We start from the raw sequence: 18844 nt of genomic DNA on the forward strand, positions 1-18844 counted from the left end.
CCCAATGAGCAGTCTCCACTGAAATACTGTACGCCACTACAGCCCATTCATCACCCTAGGAAGCAGACACACGGTCCTTCAGTTACAGACTGTGAGCAGGTCGAGAAAACATCTCTGAACCACATTAGGGTACTACCATTTAAAACATCAACAGCAATGGAGACATCATTCAATATGATAAGAGGAAGATGTTACTAGGAAGAAAAAGAAGAAAAGGCCAGCTCAAATTTTTGGATATGCAAGATGAGAATTCTCAATGGGCCCCCAGTTATGCGGTTTGGGTAAAAAGAAATTATAATTAGAAAAAATCAAGTCACACACTCTATTTTTCTTTTTTTCCAAAAAACCAAATACAAAACTAGCATTTTGTTAAGAAATTCTCCTTCGAAGCTTCCTAGGTGGTGAATTAGAGTTTGACAGAAAATTACAGGGCCAACATATCAAGTGGGTTCACTTATTTTTATTTTCAAGAGATACTAATAAAATAGAAAACTCATATTTATCACTTAAATTCTCTAGTAAAAAACCCTTATCCAAAGACACTTCTCAAAGTCTTTCTCCACTTGCCCCAAAGGGGTTTGAAGTAGTGGGATGGGACCAAGTCCACTACGCAGGTGGTCTAGGTTCAAAACCCAAGGGCATCCCCCCTTGTGCAAGCCGAACCGTGGCGACTCACTGGAGGCAAGGGGTTTACACCCAGAGTTTTACACTGTTAGGACAGCGACCTTAAGTATGACAGGCAAAGCCAGCGCAACTAGATCTCTTATCCTAGGGGTGGTTTCTCCGTGTAAATATAAAAAAGTCTTTCCCCACCCGAGGAAGAATGGATCCTGGGGTGGAGTAGGGTTGCAAATGGACCTTGCCAGCCTGGAGTTCCAAGCAGACCTAGCATGTTTTGACCAGGCCTAAGAGTTTAGCCACATTTAATATACAGGACCATGCCTGGTGTGGACCAACCTATTTTAGGTCCTGACGAGCTCAAGGCTTAATGGGTTAAGTGCAGGACAAGGATGTGGACATGGAGACAGTACGGATGGTTAGTTTCCTGTAAAATTTAGGACACAAGAATGCATTTTTAAATATTAAATTTACATGAAACATATTAAGGAAAAGTCAAATTGTTAATGTACAAATATACAAATTAAAATCAATACTCCAAATTATTAAGGAACATCACATAGAATAATAAATTTTAAAATAAAGATAAATTACTTGAAAACTGAAACATGAACACAGACGTAAGAAGCAATAAGGAACAAATGGTATCATTAATACCTAAGTCAACGAGAACTATTTTATTACACACTCAGAAAGATTTAAAAAAGAAAAATTCAAGACGCCAAGTATTTTATGAAAGAGTATAATGTGTACTAATAAATATGGGTCCAAAGAAAATTACCTGCATTCTTAATTGTTGAAAGTATATGTGTAGCGCACGCCCTGGGCTCACCTCCTACTCAGACATCTCTCTCTCTCTCTCTCTCTCTCTCTCTCTCTCTCTCTCTCTCTCTCTCTCTCTTGTGTTCACATAATATGGAGCAACGCTGCATTCGCCCACACAGCCACCCATCTTGGAATTTCTCGAGATGGTTTGATCTCCATCTCGAGAAAAGTTGAGATGGGTGGCTGTCAGTGTCATCAGCGGCGCTGCATAAGAAATGCCCTCTATTTTTTTTGTTTTTGATTTTAGGCCTTTGGGGCTTAGCGCCTAGCGGAACTTAAGGCTTTTGACTATGTAGCATTCACCCACAAGAAGCTTGCTTCTATCCTTAGCCTCATCTAAGCCACTTCAATTGTCTCAAGGCCAAGACCATGCCTTAATTGCTAGCCAGAAGTATCCCACTAGGGAGATGTAGCAGAGGAATGGCTCTTCCCACGAAAGAGCTTTCTTCCCCAGGAAGGAATCAGGGCCCCCCTAGGAAGGTAGTATTAGATTTAGGTGTCTACCGATGTCCAGAGCAGTCTCAAACAAGAAGAGGAAGACAACGCTGGGTTGCCGCTGAACCACTATTTCCCCCAATAGGGAGATCGTGGGAGAGACCTTGTTATATATATTGAAACAATAACACATACACATTTACAGATTTGCCCACATCTAACAAAATACGGTAAAATAGATACAAAGGGCAGTATGGGCAAGAATAAAATAAAACAAGGAAACAAAAACAATCATGTCTGATCAGTTACTTACCCAGATCCAATAAGCGTTATCTCTCAATAGCCTCCCTCAAGTTGTACATGGTAATCACCATGGACAACTTAGATATAAAATACCAAAACCTTTGTTTTGTCAAATCCTCTGTAAAAAGATCTAGCATTTGATTTTCAGAACCAATGAATCTTACTTTAAGTTTCCTGCCTTCAATTTTGTTTACAATGAAATGTTGATCAATCTCTGTATGCTTGGTTATTTTATGATGCACAGGATTTTATGGCACTCTAATAGTCACACAATAAAATTGATGTAGGAGCAGTCTCATCCAATTCATAAAATAAATTTCTTATCTATGTCAACTCCGAAAAGTTATTGCCATAACCTGATATTCAAATTCAGTACTTGATCGGGCTATGGCCTTTTGCTTTGGACTTAACCAAGAAACTAGATTGCCTCAAATAAATATACAATACCATAAAATTGATCTTCTTTCATCTGGATCTTGTACCTAATGAGCATCTGAATAAGCCATAACTGTAAAAAATTCTTCCTTGTGACTTCTTTTCTTATAAAATAGTCAATCACCCAGGGTGCCCTTTAAATATCTCAAAATTAGCTTCAGAGTTTCCATATGTCTAGTTTTAGGTTGGTGCATAAATTGGGACAACATTTGGTCTTGTGAAGGTAAGATAATTATAACATTCTCACAGTACTCCTGTACTCAATTGGATCACTATACAATTCTCTATCATCAACACTTAACCACTGATGTATAGAAACAAAATTCAATAAAGACTCGAAATCACACAAACTACTGAGTTAAAGTCAAATCATCCTTTTATCAACTTCAACTCCCAAGAAGTACTTTAACTGACCCAAATCGTTGATCTTAAAGTACCTACTTAGCACTTCATCTCTTCATTATGTCTATTTGAGTTTTATGTAACAATGATGTCATCCACGTAAATAAGTAAAACAGTTATGTACATCTTACCTTTATGAATAACAAGGAATAGTCAAGTGAAGATTTGTAAAAACCAGTTTTTGCATTTTCAAGGAACAACTCTCGAACCACGAACAACAAGCTTTCTTTAGCCCACATATTGCCCTCTTAAGCCTACAAAAATATTCAACTGGATCATTCACACTGTATCCTTGTGCTTTTTCCATGTAAACTTCTTTCAAATGTCCGTGTAAAAATGCATTCTTGATATCAAGCTGACTCAAGGCCCAATCATTATCCACCGCTAGAGACAAAATAATTTGTATTGTTTTCATCTTTATCATAGAGCTAAATGTCTCATCATAATCTATATCATACTCTTGAGTAAAACCTTTTGCAACTAGTCAGGACTAGTACCTTTTTGTTTATCTATCTGCATAAAAAAATCTTTATAATTTGTGCTGAAATTTTCATAACTTACCCATCTTACAATAAGATGTTTAACCATGTTTGATCTTTGAAAATTCGCTTGTGTCACGATTTTATCATATTGACTTGTATTTTTATCACTACTCGTGTTTTTGGATTGTTGTCTCACTTTAATATTAGTTGACCTTTTATTCTTCTGGCATAGACATGGCCTTATTTATATTTTCAATCTATAACTGCACATTCTTCAACGAAAATGGTCTCCCCTTTGCTGCCCATGATTTTCTGGAGCTTCTTCTTGTGATGTGGAAGCATTATTAGACACTAAAACAACTCTTCACTTAACCATGACTCATAATATTCGACGTTATTCTCTTTTCCTTTCTAAACATGCTTTGCACTAAAATCGCTCTCAGGAATTCTCATGAAACACCACACTTATGAAAATTTGAATACATTTATTGTTAACATCACAGCACCCAAATCCTTTATAATTATCAGCAAAACCAACAAAATTACAAACATGAGTTCTAGGTTCAATTTTTTTTCTCAAGGACTTATCTAAGTGAACATAACAAATGCACATATAAGCTTAAACAAAACATAATAGGAAGGCTTATAATTTAAAATCTTCCTTGACAACATATTTATAACGTGAACAACCGAATGAAAAGCTTTTGTCCAAAGATATAAATGAACTCCACCAGCATGTAAGGTGATGCTTTCTTTCAGCCAGCCCATTTTGTTGAGAGGTGTAGGGGCAAGATACTCTTCTATTGATCACATTATTTTCAACATAAGTAACAGATTCTTTCGAAGAGTATTTGCATCCACCATCACACTAAAATTTCAGCATAGACATAGAGAACTTATTTTTTTAACCAACATATGGAACTTTGTGATTAACACTTCATGAAATATATCCATGTATAGAGAACAAAAATATGAATAAAAATAACGTAGTAACGACAAACAGAAGAAGAGGAGTAATGGACTCCATTCATCTTAATGCACAATTTCAAAAGGTTTCGAAGTTCTTTCATTCCAAGAATTGAACGAAAGGACATGACTCTTTGGAATTTGACAACTTGGATAGATAATGCAAGCAAACTCACATTTTGAACCGGACTCAAGAATAAGTTTACAAAAAACCAATCCTTCAATAAAACCTCGACTACAATGAGCAAGATGACTAAGCCAAATGTCAGCTTTATTCAAACCCAAAGTTAATACTAAGCTTCGAAACATAACCAACAAACTTGGAATCAGGGTCTTTTTTGAAAACGTACATATTTTCCGATCTTATGCCTTCATCAAACATCATCTTCGTACGAAGATCCTTGACACAAACAATTAGAAACAAAAATAAGATTCTTCTTGATGTTAGGAATAAGAAGACATCAAAAAGATTCAGAGAACTAGACTTGAACAAAGGAATTGACACATTTTCAGTGTGCGATGGGATGATGAGTAAAATCTCCAGTTATAATACTATGTTTACCATGATAAGGAATCAACGTCAAAAACTTACCATCATTACCCGTGATGCGATTAACCGCCCAAGAATCAACATAACATACTCATTGCTCATTCTGCTTCAAATTGTGTCTTGCAAGGGCAACAAATAATAATTGTTTATCTATAGGCAGTTGTCCTTCACCACTACTCTGTCCACTAGTCTGACCTCCAAATTGGCCCTTGCATTGTGTTGCCCCGGATTATACATTGGATCGTCCTTAACCAACAATTTGCTTTAACATGTTATGATTTCTTGCATATAAAACAAGTAGGGATATGGCGATGTCCTTGTGCAACAATGTTAGGAGGAATATTCGGTGTGGGAAGTATACCTCAACCTCCCTGATTACCTCAACGACCATGTCCCTTGCCTCCTCTAAAATATTCAAATCATCCACGACCCCGTGACACATTAGTGACTAAAACTTTCTGAATATCATTAGAGGCATCACTATCAACAATAAAAGTCATCTCACAATGTAACAATATGACCCTTAAATTCTCAAATGTAAGAAACAACTCTGAATATTGTAAGGTAGTAGAGAGAACTTGATAATCAAAGCCAAGAGTGTTGAGAGCTTGGTGGACCATATCCTTATATGATATTTTTCATCTTATTGAGATATTTCATGATGAACATGAAACTTTTCTTCATATTTTAAAATTTCTTTTTTCAAAGACATGACCCTGGATTATAAAATTTGAGAATATGTCTGAATTAATTTAGTCCAAAGTTGTAGAACTGTAGGCACTCCAATAAGGACCTCCTGCAATAAGGTGGAAATGATGTACGCAACAAAAGCTTGATCTCTTTTCATCTATGAAACGAACTTTGGATTTCTGACATGAACAAATGAAACCATAACCCCCCCTTTGTCATCCTTTTTTTTCTAATAAAATGCTTTGGTAGTGGGATGATACTCATAATGATATGAGTTATCTGCTTCTTTCAAGTTAGAAAAATTGAGTTGTTCAATTTTTCAGAAACCAATTGAGGCAAAAAGGTAGGAGACAAAGACGGTTGAGGATTGAAATCCATGAAAAAAGAAGAGTAAGATGAACAAAGTATAACAAAGAATATAAAACAAAATACTCGACCAATCATGTCAATATCAAAACCAGACAACCCAAAGCTTGATCAACCTTTTTTTAATGGTATATCACTGCAATCAAGCATAGACTAAAAAAATCTGATCAGAAAACTATGAGTTGCTGATTTGAAACAATATGTTGATGTATTAATAAAGAGGATATGACGTGATGGTGTAGTAAGCAACAATAAAACTAGATCTGTTGCAAATCTGAATTCCTAAAATAAAGAAGAGGATATCATATTTAGGAGAGATTGACGTATAAAAAAAGGTATGACACTTCCAAGAAACAAACCAAATATGGTAGGTTTGAAAATAACGTTAAGATAGAAGAAGATTATGCAACCAAAAAGATAAAAACAACATAAGATAAATAAGATCGATTGAGAATAACTAGATTTAGACTAATAAGAAGAGTTAAAGACTTAGTTGTCATAGGCGCTAGGCGGACCCTAAGCAGTGAGCCCTAAAAAGGCCTAGGCGGTACTCCAAATAAAAAAAACATAATAAGAAACATGTATACAAGATAAATTCAATCAACAATAAGCAATAAACAAATAATATGTCGTTGAACACTATAAAGCAATTATATTACATAACCTTAACCTGCTCAAACAAATTAAGAATAAATTAATAATTGAATAAACAAACCATACAACTAACAACGTGAATAAACAATACACAAAAAATAAAATCATGTATACAAAAAAATTAACAACAGACATAATACAAGCAATAGACAAATAATGTCTCCTTCTTCTTCTCAACAATAAACATAATACAAGCAATAGACAATTAATATGTCTTATTCTTCTTTTTCTTCTTCTCAACAATAAACATAATAAAAGCAATAGACAAATAACATGTCTTCTTCTTCTTCTTCTTCTCGAAGAAGAAGAAGAAGAAGAAAACAAATGATGTCTTAAAAAAAAAACCTAAGCAGTCCCAGCCTAGGTGGTTCCTAGGCAGTAATATAGAGCCCCACCACCCAAACCTGGGGCTGCGACAAGGTCGCCTAGGCGCTGCCTTTAACAACTAAGGTTAAAGAAGAAGGAAGAAGAAAAAAAAGAAGAGGAAACTTGGAGAAAAAGCAAACAAGAAAATACCCAAGATCTCTTAGAGCATACCTCAATAGATCCGATCAATCGATCTCATGCTCTAGTACCATATTAGATTTAAGTGTCCACAGGGAGATTGTGGAAGAGACCTTGTTATATATATATCAAAACAATAACACATACACATTTACAGATTTACAGATTTGCCCAAATCTAACACAATACAGCAAAATAGATACAAAGGGCAATATGGAAAAGAATAAAATAAAACAAGGAAACAAAAACAATCGTGCCTGAACAGTTTGCATATTGGATCCGGGTCCAAGACCCAGATCCAACAAGCGCTATCTCTCAATAGGTAGAATTGGCATCTGGTGGAGCAGGAAATTTTTAAAGGCAAACACCTTAAGTTATATAGTACCTTGACTTTCAAGAGTGAACCAGCATTGTGGCCGACAGCATTAAGGGGGGCTTCATAATGCTCTATGGTTTTTCTTGCCAGTCATTTGCTATATCTGCAACCCCTTTCATCTAGCTCAATTTTTGACTAATTACACTGGTTTTGTTAGGTTTCAAATAAATTTTGACCTTTGCTGCTGGAAAAAGGAAAATCAAGGAAAAGAAAAGAAATCCTGCTATAGAACTAGAACTAGCATTTAGGACAAAGAATTACCCAGAAATGAAGAGATAACCCCATGTCTGTGAGGTTGAACCTCTCAGCAAGAATAAGCTTCCTAGTTCCCAAATTAGAAATTCTTCACCAAGCCATTGTCCAGTACATTAAGTTGCCCTGAAATTTTAGCCTTGCATGTTGGACACATGAAACCAACCGAGTCTGACTGGGTCTCAGGGTTGATTCCTTCATGGTTGAATTCCTTTCTGCACCACACACACACAGTTGTAAGCTGATGGTTGTTAATCATCTTAGGCAACACCGTGTCCCAGTCGGTTTGAACAGAAATTCCAATTCCTTCAACCAGATCAGCACCGTAGTCCAAGTCTGGTGACACAAATATGGGTGGTCTACTGCCATTTAGTGGTGACTCCTCAGAACATGATATTCTCTCAAGTGTCTGTCCAACACCAGACAGCGTGTCCTCACCCTGGTAAACCAATGTTTGTCAGAAAAGTTTTTCTTTTTTCCATAGGTAGTCACTAAAACAAACATGAGCTTAGAACACTAAAGTCTAAACAGAACTGGAACACAGTTACAAGCAGAAGGTACCTTCTCTGCATTAATTTCAAGTGAGGTCAAACAAATTGATGGCTGCATGAAAACAGATGATGAATCAGCCAACTCATGGTTCATTTTGTTTTCTTCATCATGAACAACTGTTGACTCTATCAGACTTCCTTTGGGATCCTTTTCGATATTACCATGACAGCCATCACAACCACTTTCCAAAGGATTGCTGCATTTGCTTGTTTCATCAATGACTACACAGTCCCGTGCATCTGTTCCAAACTTCTTTCCATTATCCTCATGGAAGCCACCAAAACCACTTCCTAACCTATTGCTGCCCCTATCCTTTTCATTGAGCAAACTAGGATTCATGTTCATGGAAATACCATTTTCGCTAGAAGGTGCAGCACATGGACATGCAATACCATTTTTCTCATTACTAAATTCACTTGAATTATGAATGGTGTCAACCTTTTCCGTTTTGGAATCAGAAACTGCAAAGCCGTTATTCTGCTCGTCTACACCGTTAGTTGCAGTAACTACAGAAACAATTTCGCTGGAAGCATTCCCTGGAATAGAATCAGCAATTTTACAATCTACAGCCCTTGCTGAGTTGCTGAGATTGATTCCACCGGTAAGAATTTGTTGATCATCTGCTTTGACAGAACTTTCAGCTATTGAACTATTGCAATTGTCAGTACAAGAATTCATTCCACAGACCATCAAAGTGATGCCAGCAGAGGATGACTGAGAAAAGTTTTTCCCTGCAATTACCTCATCTGGCAATGCTTCAAGACTTCTAACATAATGTCTCGCATGAACACCAACATGTCCATTGTAGCGATGTCTTTCATCAAAAACCTTATGGCATATCTGGCACTCATATTTTCCATCTTTAATGATAACACCATTACCAATTGTTTTACAAGGTCGACATTGCTTTGCATTCCTTTGATGGAACGTCAGCAAGTGCTGCAGAAATTCATCCTTCTTGCAGAAACTCGCCTTGCATTTACGGCATTCAAGCAAACTCTTGAACTGATCTTTCACTGGATTCATTACCTTAAGCTGTTTATCTTTACCAGAAGAGCCAGAGGCATTGGCTGGCAGCGCCACCACCATCATTTGCTGATGGTAGTCTTTGCTCCTCTTGTCCTCCTTATCCTTAACACCAGCAATCAATTGATGTCATGAGAATGATAAATCTAAAAGAATTATGATAATTTCTCTGAAGAAAGTTTCTCCATCTAGGAAGGTTTCACTTACTTTTGCTATGGCTAATTTATTCACTACAGAAGTGCTAGGGTCCAAATTAACTGAAGCTTTCTGGCTCGCATAATGGGACCTAACTGAAGGCATCAAATGCGAAAAGACCTCCTTGTAGTTAATAAACTGCTGTCCGCTCGGGCTTCAAAAGTTAAGACATCAATAACAAGATGTCAAATTACCATGAAAAGAATACATGGAGAACATCAACAACTATAGACACTAGTTTAAATAATAGAATAACAAAATGTGGTAGAAGAATAGTCTCAACAAAAAATGAATAGAAAAGAAAAGTTGAGCTGAAGCTCATTTCAACTGTCTGGGACGTGTAATAGAATCAGCTAAACAGAAAGAAAAAATAATCAAGGTTCACTGGTCACATTGCATGGGGAAAGATAGAAAAGAACATGAACAGATCATTATAAACACATTTTAGCGATATTTATTTATTTTTCTTCTTCTTTACCCATTTTCAGCCGATCTGTCAATGTTGTCTCTAACCAGATCCACTTCTATCCACCCTACTTGTCATAAGTCGACCTTATCTTCTCCACTCCCAGTTTGCCTTTATTTAGCAGGGCTTATTCCCAAGCTTCTCTTTTTACTTAAAAATATGCAAGAAAGAAGAAGCTGTTAAAATTCCTAGCAGCTGTATTTAGCACAGCATATCCTAAGACAAAAAAAGCTGTATCCATCTAATTAAACGTGTTGGTCCTCTACATGAGGAACCCTTCAGAATAGGATTTTTCAAAAGGCACAAAACTTAGGAATCAAATTTGGAAAACGATGCAATGAATGGTGAATTCATAAGATGTTAGGTTTTTAAACTAGCACAAAAGCACAGAACTGGAGGAATATGAGGATATCATAGACCAACATAACATTGACATATCATTTGTAAAGCATTTTCAATCACTTAAAAAAAGGATATATGTCTAATGGCATGTTCGGTAACATCTCATGGGATTCGGACTCATGCAAATGAGATAATGAATCTCAGTGGCACAGCTAAGCAAACATCAGAAAATGAGTGGTGAAAAACTGACTCGTATTTTCCTTTTCCAATGAGTGTCATTTTTCTTACGTGAGAATCAAAATTGCAAAGGACCTCTTGCGATTCTGATTCATGTGACTCGTGGCCCAGCAAACCAAACATTCCCTAAGCTTAGCTTTCAAAGTTACAGCCCCACTGCCTGGGTGACCAGGTTTGGGCGGTGGAGCCCTATAATGCCGCCTAGGCTTTTTTTTGAAGACATCATTTGTTTTCTTCTTCGAGGAGGAAGAGAATAAGAAAGAGGAGAAGACGTGTTATTTGTCTATTGCTTGTATTATGTCTATTGACAAGGAGAAGAAGAAGAAGAAGAAGAAGAAGAAGAAGACATACTATTTGTCTATTGTTGAGAAGAAGAAGAAGAAGACATAATTTGTCTATTGCTTGTATTATGTCTATTGTTGTTGTTAATTTTTTTATGAATGATTTTATTTTTTGTGTATTGTTAATTCACATTGTTAGTTGTATGGTTTGTTTATTCAAATTGTTAATTTATTCTTAATTTGTTTGAGCAAGTTAAGGTTATGTAATATAATTGCTTTACAGTGTTCAAAGATATATTATTTGTCTATTGCTTATTGTTGATTGATTTTATATTGTATACATGTTTCTTATTATATTTTTTTAACTTTTTTTTATTTGGGGTACCGCCTAGAATTTTTTAGGGGCTCACTGCCTAGCACCTATGACAACTAAGTCTGTAAGTCTATTTTCTCTTTCGAACCCATGGGATCAGTCACTGCAATGCACCAGAGTATCATGTTCCCTCTCCCCCAAGCCTCACGAATATGGTTTGCAGTTCCTTATGGGCCTACACCATGATCTTGAGCATATTCATGAGGCAATTGCATATTGTCTTATCTTCCCATAGCATGTGAGGTCTTCTCAGTTTCCTAGGCTTAATGCTTGAACAGACATCGAACCAGTCTCTTGCAGGAGTCAGACAGACAGCAAGAAAACTTGCGCATGCTGCTTACCAACATGCTTTCACTTATAGTGCTTTCCTACTTCAGGAAAAAAAAAATAGTAGTATTAGAGAGATGAAATCAATAAAAGTAAAATAAAAAGGAAGCAACATTGCTGCTCATTTTCCAGTCGTTTTTTTTCATCAGTAGCTTTAGCCATGAAATTGACAACCCTTCTTTGATTATGCAAATTTGATCACCAGTCATTCAGGACAAGGAAAAAAAATGGTTGCAAACTGGGTTTCCAGAAACCTGATTGTTATTGGAACATTTGTCTTGCAAAAAATTAATGAACATCGTCTTCCAAACAAAGTTTCACTTAGCTATACTAAAGGCACCAGGGTTTTGTTTTGAGTATCAAAAAACAAATAAAGGAGCTGGTCTGACAGAAAATTGGGCTTTCAAGCACCATTTTCATGAGGAAAAAAAATTGAGGGAGATTCGTAAAGATAAGCACCATATCCTTCATATGTAATTTCCAATCAACTGATACCCTTACTCCATTATCCCCGATATACCCCCTCCTCCCCTGTACAGCAAAAGTAGTCCTGTGCGTATGTGTGTGCGTGTATATGAGAGAGAGAGATTCTTTGAACAGTACTACTATTTCTTTTGCTCCTAAATAAGCTATTTTTTGGCATCAAAGGAAACAAGAGCACCACGAAGGTTTCCTCAGAAACATCTTGATCAAGCACGCATAGGAAAAGGGGTAATCATCTAATCAAAGGCTGACGCACTCATCTAAGCCGACGATAAAAATACAAGAGTTCTCATGCCTTCTCCCACTCTACTAGACGTTTTCGACCAAATGAAAATTTTAATATGTACCCAACAAAAAACATCATAAAGGCACCGCGAAAGCTCTCAACCCATAACGGATCATAAACCCGTACACCAATCTTTTTATATGCATTCTCAAACAAATGCCGTATACAACTAGAAACCACCATGAGAAAACGTCTTATAACGAAGAAATAGAAAGGTGAAAGGCCAGGCATTTGCATTATGTTTCAGAGGAAAATGAGTTTCTTTCGTCTTGATCATTGCAAAGGGTAGATAGGACCAGATATCTAAAAATGGAACCAGATAGATAGATAGAGATAGAGGCAACGGAGAAGCAAAACCTTATGTACTTGCGGCAATCGATATACCGCCGGCCGTGTTTCCGGCGAATGCCCAACAACATCTTCCATCCTAGCGGCAATCCTTGTCCGAAATCGCTTGCGTCCACAACCTTCCTCCTCTTCCTCGTCGACGCCCACCGCCCGGACAAAGCACTCAGGAACGCGACCATGTCCGCCTCGCTCGCCAAACCCGCCGTCCTCCTCCTCAAGTCCGCGACGAAAACGTCCTCGCTCGCCAACGGGAAGATGTCGACGACTCCATCCCGCGCACCATCAGAATACGACCTCCCGCCACTCTCCAATCGTCCGCCGGGAACAGCCTGAGACGACGAGAACTGCGCCTTCCTCGCGTCGTCTTTCTTCCTCCTCTTCCTCGGACGCGGAGCGTCCACCTTCCCCACCACGCCGGCAGCAGATCTCGCCTCCGACCTTTCGGCAACATCGGAAACCCTGGCCGGGAACCCATTCTCCGGCGGATAAAGAACCGCCGATCCGTCCTTCGCGAACAACTCCCTCAAGAGACGGACGATCCGATCGTTGTCCTTCTGCTCCGAGTCGTCGATGGAGTTGCCCTGGTGCCGGGAGACGGCGAGGAGTCCCGTCCGGCGACGGCCAACGGCGGAGGCGTCTTCCTTCCTCTGGGCGAGGCGGAGGCGGGAGTAGGTCTGCTTCCGGCTTCCGGCACTCTCGTTGAAGACGGACCGGTCGATCTTCGGGACGATGATGTCGTCTCGCCGGAGGTGTCGGAACTCGTCGGAGAGGGCGGCCAGGCAGTTGAGGTCGTCTTGGGACATGAATCGGAGGTCAATGGCCGGAATTACGGAGACTCGGAGGATGGCCTCCTCCGACTCGGCGCCGGACGCCATTGATGAATCTCGAAAAGGTGAACGCAGCGGTGAAGTCTCCTTCTCTGGTTTTTAGGGTTTGTCTTCGAGGAGGAAGAAGAAGAAATACAGAGGGAGGCGGTTTTTCGCACCCCTAGGGCTTCGCTCTCCTTTCCGCACGTGCAAACTCCGGGCGTGCGGGCAGTCCGCATACTTTTCTGTTGAGCGAGAGCGCGTCTTTCTCTTCCTCTAGAGTAGGGGTAGTTTGTTGATATCATTTATCTAAAAAACAAGCCCAATTGTATTCTTTTTTACCTCGTGTCTCTGCTTTCGTATTGTGCTGATGTGGCTGCGAAATCCTCTCAGAGCTTTTCTCAAGAGTGACAATGTTTTGATTAAGCTGTTTTCTTCGTTGTATTTTTATAGACGGGAAGGCCTAGTGTTCGTTCCGGTTAGATTTCAATTTTTTTGTACGGTGAAATGGCAAAATTGCCCTCAATTCCTTTTGCGGAGGTCGATGCTGCGCGAACAGGTCGGATCAGGGTTTACCTGATACTGGATTCGATTTCCAATCAGAATGTCTGTCTGATTCCGGATCTGGACCCGACTCAGAGCACAAGGTAGAATTCTGGATCCACATATAATCCGACCAGCTGGGTCTGCAGAAAATAGAACAAGCACATTGGCTTTCATGTGAAATAGATAAAATGGATTGGGTCAAACTCGGTTCTCACATAAGTTTTGAACCTGTTTATTATTCCATTCTAATACATATCTGACATAACCCAATATTATGAACCAAGATTTTCATAGGTTTTTTGCAAATCTAACCTGCAAATGCATTTGGTGTAGTCCATCTGCTTGGAATTGACTATTGAATCAAGAAATCTGATTTTGTATGATTGAATATTTACAAAAGTTCTTAGCCGTTGATTTTCAAGCCTTAAAAGATTTTCTTATATATTGCAATTGGAAGATCTAAGAGCTTGTTTCTATAAAAACAAGCATCTAAATCACATTCATATCGAGAAATTTAAAAAAAAAACTTATGTAATTCTCGATGCATATTAGTTTACATATTTTGTTGGTTTACATATTCGGGTTACCCTAATGTTTGTTTATAAATCGGGCATTGTTTTATGGATCATATCTCCCCGCGATGAACTCTGCCGGTGTATAACTGTTAGCCGATCCCAAGCCCAGATAAAGGAGGAGGGTTGTGGTAGGCCAGTGACAGCCAACATAAAAACTTAGTCATATCAACCAATATGAGAATTTCGTTGGGGCGTTCCCCACTAAGCGACACGTTGTACTCTATAGGCCCGGAGGTAGTGATAAACGGGCAAGGGTTGCTAGGTCGTCGCCCGAAAGCGACGCGTCACACCGGCGCCCGAGTGTGGTGTCAAATAGGCAAGGGTTCCCTCGCTTTGTTGGACGGGTGGGGGTAAAGAAGTTAGTCCAAGACCATAAAATTAGGTTAGTCACTTGGAACATAGGGTCTTTAACTGGTAAGTTGGTAGAGTTAGTAGATGTTATGTGTAGGAGAAAGATTGATATTTTATGTCTACAGGAGACCAAATGGGTAGGTGAGAAAGCAAAAGTCATAGAACCCTGGGGATATAAGATTTGGTATACAGGAATAAATAGGAATGGAATAAGAATTGTTATGAGTCGTGAGTTTATAGATAATGTATTTGAGGTCTGTAGGAAGGGTGATAGGATTTTACTTATTAAATTAGTATTAGGTACGGATATTATTAATATTATTAGTGTTTATGCACCTCAAGTAGGTTTAGATGATTCCATTAAGCGTCAATTTTGAAAAGATTTAGATGGAGTAGTACAAGGGATATCTTATGGAGAAAAGCTTTTCATCGGCGGTAACCTTAATGGACATGTAGGCATTAGTAAGGATGGATTTGAGAGTATCCATGAAGGCTATGGTATAGGAGAAAGAAACGAAAGTGGAGAAAGGATTTTAGATTTTGGTTTGTCCTATGATATGATCTTAGCAAACACTTGGTTTAGGAAGAGGGAGTCTCACCTAGTAACATTTAAAAGTGGGGTTAATACGAGTCAGATAGATTTTTTCCTACTTAGAAAGAGAGATAGGGGTTGTTGCATCGATTGTAAGGTTATACCGAGAGAAAGTGTAGCTACACAACATAGAGTCTTAATTTTAGATCTTAGAATTAGACAATGCCGCAAAAGGGATAGACATAGGATAGATCCTAGAATTAAGTGGTGGGCACTGAAAGGAGCTAAACAAGAAATGTTTATAGAGCAAGTAGTTAAGGAAGTTGATTGGTGTCTCGAGGAGGATTCATAATCAATGTGGAATAAGATAGCGGGTGGCATGAGAAATGTGGCTAAGGAGGTATTGAGTGAGTCTAAAGGCGGTGCACCGCTAGGTAAGGATACATCATGGTGGAACGAGGGTGTAAAATTAGCTATTAAGGTTAAAAGAGAGTGTTATAAAAATCTAAGTAAGAGTCATGATAATGAGAATTTGGAGAAGTACATGATAGCGAAGAAGGAAGCTAAAAAAGTAGTTCGAAACGCGAGGGATAAGGTATATAAGGAAGTTTATGACAAGTTAGATACCAAAGAGGGCGAGAAGGATATTTATAGACTTACAAAGATGAGAGATAGAAAATCGAAGGATCCGGGTATGGTTAGATGTATCAAAGATGAAACACAAAGGGTTTTAGTCAAAGATAAGGAGATTAAAGAGAGATGACAAGATTATTTTGATAAGCTATTTAATGGAAGTCATGCTCAGGATCTTGGAGACTTGTCCATTCCTTTTCATGAGATGAATCATGACTTCATGCGCAAGATTCAAAAGAAAGAAATTGCAGAGGCTTTGAAGAAAATGAAATCACGAAGGGCCGTTGGCCTAGATGGTATACCTATCGAGGCTTGGAAATGCTTGGGAGAGAAAGGTTTAGAATGGTTGACAAATCTTTTTAACAAGATTTAGCGGACAAATAAGATGCCTAATGAGTGGATGAAGAGTATGTTGGTTCCTCTATATAAAAATAAGGGTGATATACAAGATTGCACAAACTATCGTGGTATAAAACTCATGAGTCATACTATGAAACTTTGGGAGAGGGTGATTGAGTCTAGGTTGAGGAAGGTTGTCATGATATCGGAGAATCAATTTGGTTTTATGCCTGAAAGATCAATTATGGAAGTTATACATCTTCTTAGACAACTTATTGAGAGAAATAGAGAAAGGAACAAAGATTTGCATATGGTTTTTATTGATTTGGAGAAGGCATACGATAGAGTACATAGGGACATTCTCTGGTGGACAATATTGAAGAAAGGTGTTTCTCTCAAGTACATTAATATATTTAAGGATATGTATGAAGGAGTAGTAACCAATGTCCGCACTTGTGGAGGGGTGACAACCAATTTTCCTATAACGGTTGGGTTATATCAAGAATCTGCTTTAAGCCCTTTTCTATTTGCTATAGTGATAGATGAGCTTACGAGATCAATTCAAGAAAATGTGTCGTGGTGTATGTTGTTTGCTGATGATATTGTTTTGATTGATGAGTCTAGAGCTGGGGTTAATGCTAAGTTAGAATTATGGAGACAGACATTGGAAGCAAGAGGTTTTAAGTTGAGTAAGAGTAAGACAAAATATATGGAATGTCGGTTTAGTAAGCAACGAAATAGTGATGGGAGTGTAGTGAAGCTTGGTGAGTAAGAAATATCGGTGGATGATTGTTTCGAATATTTGGGATCTATCATTCAAAAGTATGGAGAAATTGATGGAGATGTAAATCATAGGATAAAGGTTGGGTGGATGAAATGGAAAAGTGCAATTGGAGTGTTATGCGATCGTAGAATGCCATTGCGGTTGAAGGAAAAGTTTTATAGGACGACTATTAGGCCCGCTTTACTATATGGTACAGAATGTTGGGCTGCCAAGAGACATCATATTCAAAAAATGAGTGTAGTTGAGATGCGTATGCTTAGATGGATATGTGGAAATACAATAAAAGATAAGATTCACAATAAGGAGATACGTAAGAAGGTAGGCATTGCACCTATTGAAAATAAGATGAAAGAGAATCGTTTACGGTGGTTTTGAACATATTCGGCGACGGCCTAATGGTGCTCCAGTTAGAAGGATGGAGAAATGGGAAAATATATTAGTTAAAAGAGGTCGGGGTAGGCCTAGGAAGACTTGGATGAAGATGATAGGAAAAGATATGAATGCTTTGAACCTCACCGAGGACATGACATTGGATAGAAATGATTGGAGGAGAAGGATTCATGTGGAAGACCCAGAATGATTTTCTTCGTTGGTTCATATCGCCGACCCCAATTGTTTTGGGATGAAGGCGTAGTTGTTGTTGTTGTTTTGTTGTACCTTTGGTTGTGATGGATATCCGATCCGGACCTGACTCACTTGCACCCCTAATTCAAGACAAAGACCAGTTACAATTGTTGCCTTGATTTAGAATTTGTCTCTATTTTATTGCAAAATCCTGTTTTATCACGATAAAAATACTTAAAAACATCACCTGCTTTCTCAATGTATTGAGATTCTAAGTGTCTCTCTCTTCTTTTCATGCATTTTTAGATTTTAATTAATAAATCTAAAAAATGTTTTCAACATTTTTAGCTTGTTGCAAGGCTTTCCCTTCAGAGGAAAATCCCAATACTGAGATGTGTGGCTTAGAATATCCCAAGTTATTAACTTCATGCACCATGACATGAGACTTTTGAGTTGGAGTGGATTTAGGGCCAGCCTGGCCCAGAGCCCACATGTCCAACCCAGACCCAGGCCCAACTCTTGTTGGGTTTAAGCCAGACTCAAGTTTTTATGGGTCGGGCTGGGCCCTTTAAATCTGACCTAGCAAGCCAGACCAGGCTGGCCTTCAATAAAAGCAGACCCAGCCCGGTTATGAACCAAAAATTCCTCACTCTCACGTACATGTTTGTTTTGATGTGAGAGAATGGGGGTAATGAAGAATCAGTCTCGTTCTCTTATTTGTATGAGAGAATGATTCTCACAAAGCGAGAGGATCAGGTGCAATGTTGCTGTTTGCATTTTATTGTCTGATCAACTTAGTGTCTTTGGTACCAACGGGGCCTCTACTTGTGTGGCACGAACAGTCATGTCACCTTGTGTTGGGAAGTTGCAAGTTTGAACCCCAAATTGTATGGTTGTAGAACTGATAGGGGTCTGCCTAACCCCAGCTTTCTCTGTGAAA

The 18844-nt window shown here is 38.4% G+C and overlaps 1 protein-coding gene across 1 annotated transcript; it reads right to left on the bottom strand.

Annotated features, from left to right (window-relative positions):
- Nucleotides 1–7810: 7810 nt before the first annotated feature.
- LOC149846682 (uncharacterized) lies at nucleotides 7811–13887 on the bottom strand. The gene is made up of 4 exons (XM_089996497.1): nucleotides 12784–13887; nucleotides 9644–9785; nucleotides 8420–9541; nucleotides 7811–8297 (listed from the first exon to the last, which is right to left on the bottom strand). Exons 1-4 carry the CDS (start codon nucleotides 13647–13649, stop codon nucleotides 7941–7943), a joined length of 2487 nt encoding a protein of 828 aa, XP_089852623.1. The 5' UTR covers nucleotides 13650–13887; the 3' UTR covers nucleotides 7811–7940.
- Nucleotides 13888–18844: the final 4957 nt, after the last annotated feature.

Source organism: Nuphar pumila, chromosome 2, assembly GCF_984573655.1.
Source record: "Nuphar pumila chromosome 2, dmNupPumi1.hap1.1, whole genome shotgun sequence".
NCBI classification, from domain to species: domain Eukaryota; kingdom Viridiplantae; phylum Streptophyta; class Magnoliopsida; order Nymphaeales; family Nymphaeaceae; genus Nuphar; species Nuphar pumila.